Here is a 14,274-nt window from a genome sequence, read left to right on the forward strand (position 1 = left end):
AAAAAGAGAATAAAAAAAAAAACACCTATGATTGGTATTTTTCACCTTTTAAGAACTTCTAAGACAATTTCAACACATGCTGATAAAAACGTACCCTTAGAAACACGGTTGATTGATTCAGTTGAAGCTTAAGACGATAAATTTAAGTGAGACATTTTTTAATATTTAAATAATAATAATAATCTATTATAATATGGGTAAAGTAAACAAGCCCTCCTTGGGTTTTCTATAAAATTTAGAATACTAGAAGTATCTTTATATGCGTGTGTAAATTTAGAATACTAGGAGTTTCTTTGTGTGTAAGTGTGTTTGGAGGGGAGGGGGGAAGGGGGGTTAAAGTTATCTCTAGCGTAATTTTAAACAATATTAAACTACCTAATAACTTATTCATGAATTCATATTTTAAAAATACCATCGTTGGATTACATGTTCTGTATGTTTTTAACATGCATACTAATTTTCATAAAAATCGGATGTTATTTACCATTCGATCTATGAACTCATTTACGCATTATTTTAAACTATAAAAACTTGAATTTAAACAATTGTTTGATGACATGGTTACCGATTTTTTATCACTTTGGAATTTTGCAAACATGGAAAATACATGAAATGATAATTAGTTGAGTTACAAAACTTTTTGTTGAACTCCCAAAGTTTTGAGTGTAACACTTAACCCACCTATGGTATTGCTTTATGCATACGCTTTTAAATATTTTTGAAAATAAAATGTGAGTTACATTAATGGAATGAGACGTGTTCATATTTAAATTATCTTTTTACATTAATAAAGTATCACAAAGGGGTTTATTTTTCACTAAAAAACCTAAGAGGGTTAACTGTAATACAATTAAAAATTTACACATAAAACAACAAGCGGTAAAGAATTGTTGCACTCAAAACCTTAAAGGTTTTGTGTTTAATTTACCAGGAAACCACATGAGGATTTTTTTCCCTATAATATTTTATTTAAAAACGATGCTTCTTTCTTTCTGAGATGAAACATGCTTATGAAGTACTTGTATTTAGGCTTTTCACTACAACTTTTCTTTAATAAATAAATTATTTTTAGACATTTTTGGGGCCTTTTTGTAAGGCTTAGACCAAGGATTAAGTTGGTCTTAGCATGTAACACAATAATTTTCACAATTGTTTTTTTTACATAATTATTAACATGATTTGTTTTAATTTTAGCAATATTAGTTTCACATGATGGACACCACTTTTACCATGCACAACTTACAATAGACTATTTCAATAATTATGAAAATATTTTTCCCCTAAACTTATTGACCCATAAAATATACAATGGGAATGGTTTCATTAAAGTTGTTGTGTGATTGTGTGTAATGATTGATTAATGAGCAAAAACATGAAAAAAAGAGTACACAAAAAAGTTTATATGGTTTGGCCAGACAATTTACATCCATGGTGTGAAAGCCATTGATGGCTACATATTTATATTAAAAACTTAAGTTTATAATAAACCTTATGTAGGGTTTATATAATATAAAATATTTAACTAACTCTGTGTGTTTTGTACTTCTGAATATACAAGAGAGGTTTGAATATATAGACCAGAATAGATGAACTAATAAGGGGTTAAGATCTCTTATTGAGACTAAAATCAAGAACATATTGATTTTCCTTGATATTTTTAACTCAATCAAGGTATGGTCAGGCTAAAATCAAGGCAATATACATTAACACAACATATATAATATTTTACTCTTATATGGAAAATGAATCGATTTCATATTGGTTATTGTATTAAATCAATGCCTGATGATTTAATCTTGTTATTAATGATGTCAAAATCGTCAGTCGTGGTAATCGTCTAGAGTCTAGACAAGATGTCACTCAAAGTTGTCAAGTGACCTGCACAAGAACAGAAAGAGAACTTTTACTCGAAAGGTCACTGGTGTGGTGTTGGCCATTGAGCCTTTTATAGCAAAATCAAATGATTGAGGAATAATAGTAATAACAAGAGCTTTGATTTTGTTATATATGGATAAAAATGAATTTGTACCCCTTGTTGGGGCTTGACATTGCCTATAAGTAGGGCTTTCTCTTCTAGCCGTTGGTGGTATTCAATGGTAATTTCAATGCCTTTTCATAACGTCCTAGAGTGGCCTAAATTAGAGGATTTGGCATCTCTTCCAACGGCCTTGTTTCCTGCATTCATTGGTGAGTAACGGTTTCCATTAAATGTATGCTTAATGGCGCTTTCCCTTGTCAGTGTACGTAGACTCGTCTGGACGAGTGGATTTATTTGGTTTGTCAGTTATAAATATCAGTACTGTCATAAACAATAATGCCCGATAATTTAATGTTCTTATAAATATCAGTGTCATTAGTTATGCCAATTGACAACCCACATTTCTTGTTATATTTTGTGGCATGCTTCTTGGTATGACTAGCAGTTGAAGTTTTCTTAATCTGTCTGTTTCTAAGTCAAGTCAACGAAATCCATGAATAATCACAAGCTGAAGGCCTGCCAATTTAGGACAAAGATCATTTAAGGAAACAATTTTGCTTCCACAGTCACCATTTCATATCCTTTCTCACATAGCACAACACAAGGAAGAGAAAGTGTGAATTGATGCCCATAGACCTTTTAATTTTTTTTTTTAATAAAAAAAAAGACAATGATTAATCTCATGTTCCTAACAGTTTTCGTGATGACTTCATTTGACCAAAAACGAAAAAAAGAAAAAGAAAAAAAGAAAGAAAGACAAAGATTATACATATGAATGATTGAACAGGGTATATAGGCCATCGACATCTTGACAAAGCCTCTATCGATGCACTTAAAACAGCACGCTGTCCTGGTCAATCTTTCTTCCTCGATTGAACAAATTGGGACATCCAAAATATTGGTTTCTTAATTTCTTTTGCTACAACATGATCATAATTCAAGTCATAATGAGACTATTTGCTTCTTTAAAAATGTGGGCAATTAGATTTACTTTCTGACAAGAGAGATTAATTTAATGAAATAAAATACCAAGAGTACAGCATCTCCTACCTGCTAAAGAAAGTACCCAATTGTCATCGTATGGGACTTGCCACACAGAGTAACCAAGTAGCTTCTCTCTTGCATAAGAAACCTTCATTCTGACAACCTCGACATCATCAAAGCCGATCCAACTATGCAGTAATTTACTACGTATGTAGCATTATACAGTATAGCAGCCCCATATCTGTGAACATAATTGATTTGATTATAACTCATGGCTCCACCATTAGTTATTGAAATGACAGCAGGACCAGTTGCTGGAGCACCTATTGCGCGGTTGTTGGGGTTCTTTAGCGTCCACGCATAGCCATAGAAAGGCAAACCCAAAACCAACTTGCTAGCAGACAAGCCTCTACCAATCCATGCACCAATACCAGAATCCGTGTTAGCCTTACTCGATGCGTCATATAAGGCTGCATGAGCACCGGTATAGTTTGACCATCCGCCGCGGGCGCCTGGTAGTCATAAGTATGAACATGCACCCAATCCAAGTTACTCCTAATTGATTCTACAGGGAAAGAAGCTGAATCTAAATCTGGTGAGTAATGAACAGAAGCAGTCAAAATCAAGTATTTCTGGCTAGAATTCTTTGCCTCAGAATTCACAGCCGCACGCCAATCTTGAAATAGCAATACCATATTGGTCATGTCGGAGCTTGTGTTCGCCGAAACCCAACTAAAGTCTAGGCCTTGAAAGCCATAAAGCCTGGCTATCTCTATTGAAGAGTCAATGAAAGATTTTCTATAAGAAGCGGTGCTGTCCATATTTGAAAGGAGAGTATAGTTTGCACTTCCACCAGCAATGGAAAGAAAGGTATTGGCTGATGGGTTCTTGTGTTTGTGAAGGCAGAAAAATATTGCTCATCAGTGGACGATACAGAGAACTCGTAGGAGGAAGAGCTCACATCAGCGAAAGCGCAAATGAGGTGAGTAAAGAGAGCTGAGTTTATGTCTGAAATAAGAAACTCAGAGCCGGAGAACCAGTATCCTACTTTGATCCAAGTTTGTGCATTTGAAGGCTTCAATTCTGAACAGAGAAGATATGGAAAACAACAATGATAATTTGATGGACCCAGCCATGGCAAAAAAAATTTCCAAGTCATGGGGTGCCAACATCCAGTATTTGCATTGCAGCATCTAGAAGTCATGATTGCCAGCCAGCAAATTTATCGACTTTTTTGCCAATTTCACCGTACCTCACAGGCTTTAGCACATCAATCAAGGCATGAGTAGTGCTGGCTATAGCTTTTTTCTTCTTTTTTTTTATGGGATGCTGTCTATAGCTTTTCTGCATAACCTCAATACTGACCCAGTGACCCCTCTTTGTCCCAAGTTTAATAGAGCTGTCCCAAGTCTAATATAAAATATTGTTAAAATATTAAAGAGTACAGTTGATGAAGCTTAAAGCAACTGTAGTAAAAGTGCTATTGTGGGACACTGGTACTGTAATGCATGAATAGAATACCAACAAAACTAAAATCTAATTACATAATAAATCTATCAATCTCATCAAAAAATGAATAAATAAATAAATATATCAATAGTTATGTGATTTGACGTTTGTGGTACACAGTGGGTGAGACAGTCAAGGCGTTTTGTGTTACTACATCTTTATCAAACAAAACAAAGAGGTCTTAGCCCCAAAAAAAAAAAAAAAAACAAACAAACAAACAAAACAAGAGAGAGAGAGAGAGAGTTTCAGAGCCGCTGCTGTGACTACAATGAGTTTGGAGAGATCAGATCGCTAGTCTTCAACTGGAAGTTGCAACGGACGACAAGGGCGGAAGCTTTGACTCGCATCTGGCGACTTGTGGAGATAGATTATCAGAGATTTACTTAGATCTTATACTACTATTTCTTTTTAGTTCTTTGTATTGATTTATTTTTCTTCGAGGTTATCTTAACAATGTAGATAAGGTGGGTGCCGTAAATACCTTCTTCTTTCTTTTTTTAAATTTTATTTTCAACTCTATCCTGAACTGCAAGAACCATCCACGGTTTTCAAACCTGGGCAATTCGTTCGCACGGTTCACTGATTTTTTACATAAAACTGGTTGATTTTAAAAGAGGTACGGTTGTGTAAAAAAAAAGTACGGTCAAATAACCGAAAAGTAACTAATTACCGATTTTTTGGTCTAATCGGATCAAATTATGCTCCGACCAATAATGTCATAAATATTTATTTTATAATTTTGTAATTATAAAAATAAAAATAAAATAAGTTTATTACTAATAATATGTAAGTAAAAATTTGAAAAAAAAAATTATGTGAATTTTTACATCTTATATTTAGAAAATAAAAATAACAAAATATAAAAACATAACAATACTTTTCATTTAGATTTAATTATTTTTCTTCAAAATGAACCATCACATATGTTTAATTGTAATCTTAAAAATAAAATGTTTATTATTTATTTATATTTATATATCTATATTAATGAATTAATGTTAGAGAAAAATTAGGTAACTTTTAAGTTTATTCACTTAATTAATTAAAAATACTATTTTTATCTAATCATAATTATCATAAGAAGAAAACAAAAACTAAATTCAGCGAATATCTAAAGCTAAATCATAATTATTAAGTAGCGGTAATATATATTACATTATAATGTTTTTGAGAAGTAGTTGTACAGTGTGCTTAGTAAAACAAAAACTAAACGTAAAGGCTTATCAAGTAGCGGTAATATGTGGCTCTCATTGATTCTATAAATTGCGAACTAGAAAACAAAGGTGTGGTTTTCATTTTTTTGTTGTGTATACAGCTAGTAGACTAGCAGACCACGCAGTTTGTAAAAGTAGAGGTTCGGTGGTTTTTTTTTTTTTTTGGTCCTTATATTTTAATCTTATTATTTTTAGTCTCTAAATCAATTAACGTGTATTATTTTGGTCATTTTTGTTAGATAACAGACGAAAATATATGAGGTGGCTGACGGAGGACTTAAATATTATTAAAAATCTACATCACTCATGATACATTAGCATATAAATTTAAAAAATTAATTTATTAATTTTAACTAAATAAAAAAAAACAGAATTAAAAACCAAAATTCACATGAATTAAAATCTAAAAGTTTCATCATTTTTTTCTTTTCATCATTATTTTTTTCTTTTTATTATTTTGTTGGAAGATCATGCATTTGTTATGTTCTTTGTGTTCTTCCCATAATTGTTCATATTCTTCCTCAATTCCCCAAAATTGTTCATGTTCTTCCTCACTTTCCCATAATTGTTAATGTTCTTCCTCAAATAACTCGTTGCCCAGAAAATTATTAAAATTAATATTTTTGTTTCTCTTTTTGCATTTTCTTAGCAACTAAACATGCAAAACACACAGCAATCTTCAAATGAGACCAAAACCCAACAATTACAAAAATACGAAAACACAACATCTCAACCAAAACACTAAAACATCTCTACCGGACCCAACCAACCAAACACCAAACATCAAAACTCAATTAAACACAACAATAGACCAAGAAAATCCCCCACCAATCCACCGCCTTCAAACCCCACCAATGGCCAAAAAATCCAGATCTACCCACAACCTGTGAGCCTAGCTGACCACTGCCACCTAGACCCATAAAACCCAACCAACACCATTGATCTCCACCTCCATCTAGCTGAGTTTGTCTTTCCCCACCTCCATCGCTATTCTCCAGTGCCACCTAGACCCCAAAAACTCCCTTGATTGAATCTTAAGCCCTCATCAGAAACCCATATTTGAACAAGGTGAAAACCCCACTCAGATCAACAAAAATCATCACCCACAGACCCACAATCGGAGTGCACTGCCACCTATCTCCACCAAAATCTCCACCACTGAACTAAGAGAGAGAGAGAGAGAGAGAGAGGGAGATGAAATAGAGAAAGTCCCACCGATTTGAGACAAAAACCACCTATCGATCTAAGAGCACCCACCGATCTGAGAAAGAGACCCACTGCTTTGAGAGAGACAGTGATCTGAGATAGAGAAAGAGAAACCTAATTGAGAGAGAGAAAGATTTGGGGTTTTCAGCTAAGAGATTGAGAGAGGAGAGTTCGGGGAAGAACATGAACAATCATGTTCTAGTGAAGAACATGTCTTCCAAAAATATAATGAAAAGAATATTTTATTTTATTTTTAAAAAAATAATAAGTTTATTTTTATTTTTTTTGATGTGGCTTTTTTATATGTATTTAAAAATGTCGATTTGTCATTTATTAGTTGCCAAATATATATATTTTTTATTATTTTAATGGTCACGTCAGCATTAAATGTGTCAGCACTTTACTCCGTTTGCCATGTAGGATTTTTCCGTTAAGTGAGTAACGGTAGGGACCAAAATGGAACGCTTTTTTCATTTTAGGGACTAAAAGTGGTAAAATAGAAATGTAGGGATCAAAATAGAAATGACCCCAAAATATAAGGACCAAAAGTACATTTACGCCTTTTGTTTATTAATCTCTCTATCTCTTTCTGAAGAAGTAGCTCATTTCAAGAAATTCAAGCAATACCATGCTCGTGCTTTGCTTCGTGGCCTCTCTAGCTCTCCACTCCCAAATTCAAAAAATAATTTTCAACCTCTCTTTTTCTATGAATATCTGAAAATCTCTCACTCTTTGGATCTGTATTTCCACACATGGTTTGGAATCTTGATTGCTTCAAGAGGCTAACCTCTGATGCCATGCTTTACTTTAGTCATCACAGACGCAAATTTGAGAAAAAACAACTAGATTTTTCTGTAAAGCGCATGGTTCTAGATATGTTGCCTTGATTTAACAAAATTGGTTCAACCATTCCGGTTTTCGGTTTTTTCGGTTGAACCGTTGATTACCGGTTTTTGTTTTTTTGTTTTTTTTTCCCTTTTTACTTAATTTCTGAATAGTGTCCAGTTTTTGATTGATCCAGTCAATTCGGTCCGATTTTTAAAACCAAGGTTTTTGAAGTTAAAATAACTGTCTTGATGAACGGTCTGGTTCAAATTTCAAAATCATAAATTCAATGATTGTGACCTGTAATAAATAGGGTGGGAGAAAAAAAAATTAGCCTTACATTAATTTTGTTAATATTGTAGTTGATTATATTTAATTATTAGACCTAACAGAGATTAATGGTCTAAAAAAGGTGCGAGGACATAATTGAACCCATCTCTTTTACTATATGTATATTCTCCCCCTCTCGCTTCGGATTGAGTGAGGTTTATAGAAATGGGTTCCTGGGTTTATTTGGCATCTTTTGCTCTATTTCTTGCAGTGTTTCTTCATCTTCCTCTTCATCACAAAGCTGAAGCTGCAAATGAGTGCGATTTGTTCACTGGAAGATGGGTAGTGGACAAATCATACCCACTTTACAATACAGCCGCATGTCCTTTCATTGAGAGGGAGTTCAGTTGCCAGAAGAATGGCCGCCCCGATCTCGACTATACCGAGTATAGATGGATGCCTCTTCACTGCGATCTTGTTAGGTAATCCCCACCAACCATTCTTTCCTATCTTTTTCATACCTCTAAAATGTCATTTCTTGGAATGAATCTTCTTTGTGTGACCACAATGCACATTGAGAAACTTCAGTACCTTGCTTGAATAATCAATTTTGATAATTACATAGATTTCATCCTTCTTTCTTTTTTTTTTTTCTTTTTTTTTTAAATAAACATATAAAACCATTTATTTTATAGTTGGAAACTTGGAATGTCTTTTTTTTTTTTTTTTTTTGGGGTAGAAGTTGGAATGACTTTTGTGAATGAATGAATAATGAATAAAACACAATAAAAATTGGAATGACTTTTCACTTTTTATATTTGCAAAGCTAAAACTAAAGTAAAACCGAAAAGTTATGATGTTACTATTTGTAATTGCATTTGTTATTTAAATATCGTTTATTGGTTACATAACTTTTATAAACACTCTGTACACCCTTAATTTGTCTCTATGTTTAAGTGCAATAACCTTTCGGATTTATCTATTTATTTTAAATTCTCTCAAACTCAAAGCTATTAAAAAAAAACTAAAATATAGAATAAATCTCTGTCTCCCACTCTATGGGCTAAGTTATATAATATATTATAATATTTCATGACTATCATGTGAACATAGATCACAAGTGAATATAAAAGTCCTTGTCATACTCATATGGCATAGAATTAGGTTACGTTTATGATTAGCTTAAAAAACTAGTTTTTGTTACTATTTAGATTATTTTTGCTATTATTTAAGTATTTCATTACACTTTTTTTTGATACTATTCATGAGTTCTATTATACTATTTCAGCTATTTTTTATTTTTATTTGTAGTACTTTAAATAAAAATTTTTCAGTTTTAACTAAATAAAATACTTTTAAAAATAGAGTTATTCAGTCACATGATTTGTGGAAGAATGTTTGACGGCACAACCAAGCTCTAATGGGCTGTCGATGTCACTTTTTCACAAATCTTTAATTATTAGATTTAGAGGCGGGGGGAAAAGCTAGGCACTGTTTTGGTTTTTGGCACTGTGGTTATGTGCTCATAACGACACATTCTCTTTTAGCACGTGGGAAGCAAAGCTGTTTCTTCCCTCTAGTATTTTTTTAAGAGAGTAGCGTATTTATGTTTTTTATTATCCCAAAAATAAGAGGGAGAATGTATGCTATATTATATGCATTAATTGTCTTCCCAAAATTAACATATGAATAAATTATGAAAACTCTACATTTGTTAGATTTAATGGCCAAGACTTTCTGCAAAGATTCCAGGGGAAAAGCATCATGTTTGTGGGAGACTCGCTAAGCAGAAATCAGTGGCAGTCATTGACGTGCATGCTTGTCTATGACGTTCCCAATGCTAAATACAATTTAACAAGAGAAGGAGATCTTTCCATATTTGCATTTACGGTATGAATATCGATTACTTTTTTTTGTTGTTGCTGTTTTTATTTATTTATTATCACTAGCTGTGGGCATTTTTGGTCTAATCTAAATCCTTAAAATTAAAACCTACACCAAATAATCTTAACCTTTCTTTTCGCTTATGTTTGACCTTTGATAATTAGATTCTTCTATAACGTTCTTAATTCATTTTTATAAAACAAATTACTACAAATTTTGTAGTTATTATCGTACCAGTAAGTAGAAAATGGTTAGGGTAGATTTGTAGAACTACAATATTATTTTAATTTGATATATTAATTCTCTTGTATGAATAATATACAAAATTTATAGCTAAAATGCAAATTGCACCCTTTAAGTTGGGTTAAAATTTTTTTTTGTCCTCTAACTTTACTTTTGTTTAATTCAAACTTTTAAGTTTTTAATTTATTCAATTTAGGTTTTTAGTCAAATTTCGTTAAAAATTACTGATAAGTATGCAATTAACTAATAAAAAAATTTTAAAAATAATTCTCACATGGAAAATCTATAAAGCATCTTTATTGATTAAATTTTTTTTTTTCATATGAGAAAAACAATTTTTTAGTAGAATTTTTTTAATGAAATTGGACAAAATACCTTAATTGAATAAATTTGAAACTTAGATAACTTAATTGAGCGAAGGAAAATTAAATGACTAAGATTAATTTTAGTCAAACTTAAATGGTGCAATTTGCATGTTAGCCAAAAATCAATACTTTCAATGCTTCTGAGCATAATAGTATAGTTATTTTATATTTACATAAACTTCCCTCGATAATTAATTACACTACTTTTATGAGTAATTAATTATTCAATAAAGAGATCATTTTTATAAATATTGATGGTTGGAAAATGAGCTTCATCTATTTAAATAATAAAATTATGAGAGAATATATAAGAGAAATGATATGTCCACAACATTTCTACAACAAATCCTAAGTGGCAGGTTATTACTGGTTGTTATTATTGGGGCAAAAAAGTAATCTTAATATTAGGTTTAAATTTGAACCAGTAACAATTAACCACCTATGATTTGTTGTGAAAGTGTTGTAATAATGTTGTGGAAGTAGCATATCTCTATATATAATTACTATTTACCAAAACTTTTAAACCTAATAGGCAATAGCTTAAGGTTAATGAAGGAATGTTTCATAAAAAAATGAAGAAAATCTTTAAAAAAATTTAGAATGCAACTTTGGTACTATATAAGAAAATAGAAATGGCTCTGATACCATATCAGAAAAAATAAAACATAACTCCTATACCATATTAGAAAAGGTAAAAAAATAACTTTAATATCATGTTAGAAAAGATAAAATATAAGTTTGATATCATATTAAAAAGGATAAAACATAATTCTAATACTATCTTATAAATGAAAGAACATCACTTTGGTGCCGTATTAGAAAGAATAGAACATAGCTATGATACGTTATTAAAAAAGAAAAAACATAACTTTGATACCATATAAAAAATATAAAACATTAACTTTGATACTATATTAGAAAATAAATCATAACTCTAATATTATATTAGAAAAGATAAAACATAGTTCTAATACCATCTTACAAAAGGTAGAAAATAAGTTTATTACCATATTAGAAAATACAGAACATAACTTTGATACCATCTTAGAAAATATAAAACATAACTTGGATAACATATTAGTATTTAGAACATGGCATTGATACCATGTTAAAGCTGTTGAGAGATTAAGAGAGATAATAGAGAAAAAAAAAAGTAGGAATTTAACGTGGTTCAGTGTAATGGCCTACGCTCATAGAGAAAAAAAAAAAAAAAAAAAAAAAACCTCTTAATGATTACATCTTTCCTATTAAAGTATGTTGCATTGAATCCAATGTGGGTTTATTTAGTAGAAAATCCTGGGCTATGTAATCTTAAATTAACCCTATAATTATTTTCTTGCTATGCAAAACATGAGTCTATAATAAATTTGAACCTCTTACACCATAATATTACTAACTATATGTATTAATAGATTAGCAATTATGTTAGGGCTCGTTTGGTAAGAGTACTTAAATATAGTTTTTTGTTTTGCTATTCATAAAATGGTGGGTCTCATACTTTTTTTTGTTTTTTTTTTTGAGAATCGGTGGGTCTCATACTAGAATCTATTATTTGGCTAATGTTCTCTAAACACAGTTTTTAGAAAATTGTATTCTATTTTCTTTGTTTAAAATAGGATTTTTTTTTTATACACAAAATAGGATTTTGAAAATGACTAAGAGGATGTTTTCAAGATACATAAATGTTTTTAATGGCATAATTGTATATTAATTGAAAACAGTGAACCCCACATATTTGTCCAAATTCTTCTATCTCTTAAATTAAGGAGATTATCTTTATCACAAAAAGAATTATCATATTTCGAATTTGAAATTTATAATTATTAAAAAAAAAGTTACATTAGCTCTATTCCACAAAAAAGTAATTTATAGATTTTACACGTTACTTTTTGTAACTTTTTTAAAAGAAAAGAATCTTAAAAATAGAAATGATCTCCCAAACAATTATTTTTTTTTTATAGTATTTTGAAAGTTTTTCTTAAAAATAGAAGTTAATTATTATTTAAAAACTAGTTTCATTTTCAATTTTTTGAAAATTATTTTTATATTGTTTGGCTGATGTGTTAGGGGGGGGGGGGGGGGGGGAATCTTTGCTCTTATGGGGGCCGGGTTTTAAATGAATTGTAGTGGGCTATACTTATTTCTTTTTCAGTTTGGCACCGCTAAAGATCACTTTAAATATTACAGGATTATGGAGTGAAAGTAATGCTTGATCGGAATGTGTATTTGGTTGACATTGTCCGAGAACGAATTGGTAGGGTCTTGAAACTTGACTCAATTGTCGGAGGCAAGCTATGGAAAGGAATCGACATGCTCATCTTCAATACATGGCATTGGTGGAACCGTAGGGGACCATCTCAACCGTACGGTCCCATACTATTACCATACCTTTTCTTCTTTTCTCTTCTATTTAAGTTTAAAAATAGAAAATGTTTTAAACTAAAATTATTATTGTCAGCTTTAAAAGATAACCAATTTTTTTGATTTGTTAGATGGGATTACATACAAATAGGAACACAGATTACGAAGGACATGGATCGTTTGCTTGCTTTTGAGACAGCGCTTACAACATGGGCCGGATGGGTGGATTCAAACATTGATCCTACCAAGACTAAGATTTTTTTCCAAGGAATTTCCCCATCTCATTACAAGTAATCTCTTTTTTCTATATTTTCTTTTTGAAAGAAAATACTAGTAAACTCTTAATTAATCTTAATGTTTACTGTCATTATTATTATTTTTTTGATAGGTATTGTCATTATCAAAACCACATAGTTTCGTTTTCTTTTCATTTCTAATAATCAAAAAAATAAACCTACACTCGCTTTTTACCTACCCATTAAAGTATGAAAAATTGAAAATGCACATTTACCCCTTAAACTATATCTCCTTTTACACTTATCTGCTAAATCACACATTATTCTTTTACGCTTGTCACCTTAAACTATGAGAATGCATATTTACTTTCCTAAATTATTACTCATGGGATATGGGGCAAAGTGTTACACAAGTACCAGTTTAGGGGGGTAAATGTGCCCTTTCATAGTTTAGAGAAACAAATGCTACATGGGTAATAGTATAGGGGATAAGTGTGCACATTCTTATAGTTTTAGGAGGTAAGTGTAAAAAGGATATAGTTTAAGAAGATAAAGTGTAATTTTTCATAATATATATTTTTAAATATTAGGACAAAAGCTGATAATAGTGACCATCAACATGAAGGGCAATATCTATTACGCATACACAACAATACAATTTAGTTTTTGAACTAAAATCATGTCTTGAAGTTATGATTTTAGTTTTAAAAATATATTGTGTTTACAGTGTGGGAATTAACAATTACCCCAACATGAATTCCGACAACATTTTCATATTTCAACTGTAGTGGGAGCTTATGGAACGAACCAAGTGCAAAGAGCTGTGTCGGGCAAAAGCAACCAGTGTTTGGCTCAACATATCCCGGAGGTTTGCCACCAGCTGTTGCGGTGCTCAAGAGTGTATTGAGCAAGATTACAAAACCCGTCACATTGCTTGATATAACAACTCTCTCTCTGCTACGTAAAGATGGGCATCCTTCCATCTATGGACTAGGTGGGTCAACCACAATGGACTGCAGCCATTGGTGTCTTGCTGGTGTTCCTGATACTTGGAATGAGATTCTTTACAATCTTATTCTTTGAAATCGATTCATGGATATTCGCATTGAAAATTCGATACATTTTTTCGCGATTCATGGAGATTAGCATTGAAAATTCGATACATTTTTTCGCAATAATAAGATCTTTGTTGCAAGCTA

The 14,274-nt window shown here is 31.4% G+C and overlaps 1 protein-coding gene and 1 pseudogene across 3 annotated transcripts; one reads left to right on the forward strand and one right to left on the reverse strand.

Moving 5' to 3' along the window:
* Positions 1-2,964: 2,964 nt before the first annotated feature.
* On the reverse strand, positions 2,965-4,243 carry LOC142642037 (class V chitinase-like; annotated as a pseudogene).
* A 3,845-nt stretch (positions 4,244-8,088) lies between these two features.
* LOC142643349 (protein trichome birefringence-like 41) lies at positions 8,089-14,274 on the forward strand. 3 transcript variants are annotated; one of them, XM_075817919.1, is made up of 5 exons: positions 8,089-8,468; positions 9,705-9,876; positions 12,666-12,841; positions 12,971-13,129; positions 13,864-14,274. In XM_075817919.1, the coding sequence occupies exons 1-5, from the start codon at positions 8,212-8,214 to the stop codon at positions 14,156-14,158; spliced, it is 1,059 nt and encodes a 352-aa protein (XP_075674034.1). In that variant the 5' UTR covers positions 8,089-8,211; the 3' UTR covers positions 14,159-14,274. The 3 variants fall into 3 exon arrangements, with proteins under 3 accessions (XP_075674034.1, XP_075674043.1, XP_075674054.1); XM_075817928.1 differs by having other exon boundaries at positions 8,091-8,468; positions 9,732-9,876; XM_075817939.1 differs by having other exon boundaries at positions 8,346-8,468; positions 9,739-9,876.

The sequence above is a fragment of the Castanea sativa genome, chromosome 1 (genome assembly GCF_040712315.1).
Source record: "Castanea sativa cultivar Marrone di Chiusa Pesio chromosome 1, ASM4071231v1".
Lineage (NCBI taxonomy): Eukaryota > Viridiplantae > Streptophyta > Magnoliopsida > Fagales > Fagaceae > Castanea > Castanea sativa.

What these genes read in the sequence shown, in the direction of transcription:
- LOC142643349 (XM_075817919.1), top strand. Translation starts at nt 8,212, where the DNA reads ATGGGTTCCTGGGTTTATTTGGCATCTTTTGCTCTATTTCTTGCAGTG. An exon ending in TTTCCATATTTGCATTTACG is followed by an intron (nt 9,877 to 12,665) that starts GTATGAATATCG and finishes TAAATATTACAG; the next exon opens with GATTATGGAGTGAAAGTAAT. An exon ending in CGTAGGGGACCATCTCAACC is followed by an intron (nt 12,842 to 12,970) that starts GTACGGTCCCAT and finishes TTGATTTGTTAG; the next exon opens with ATGGGATTACATACAAATAG.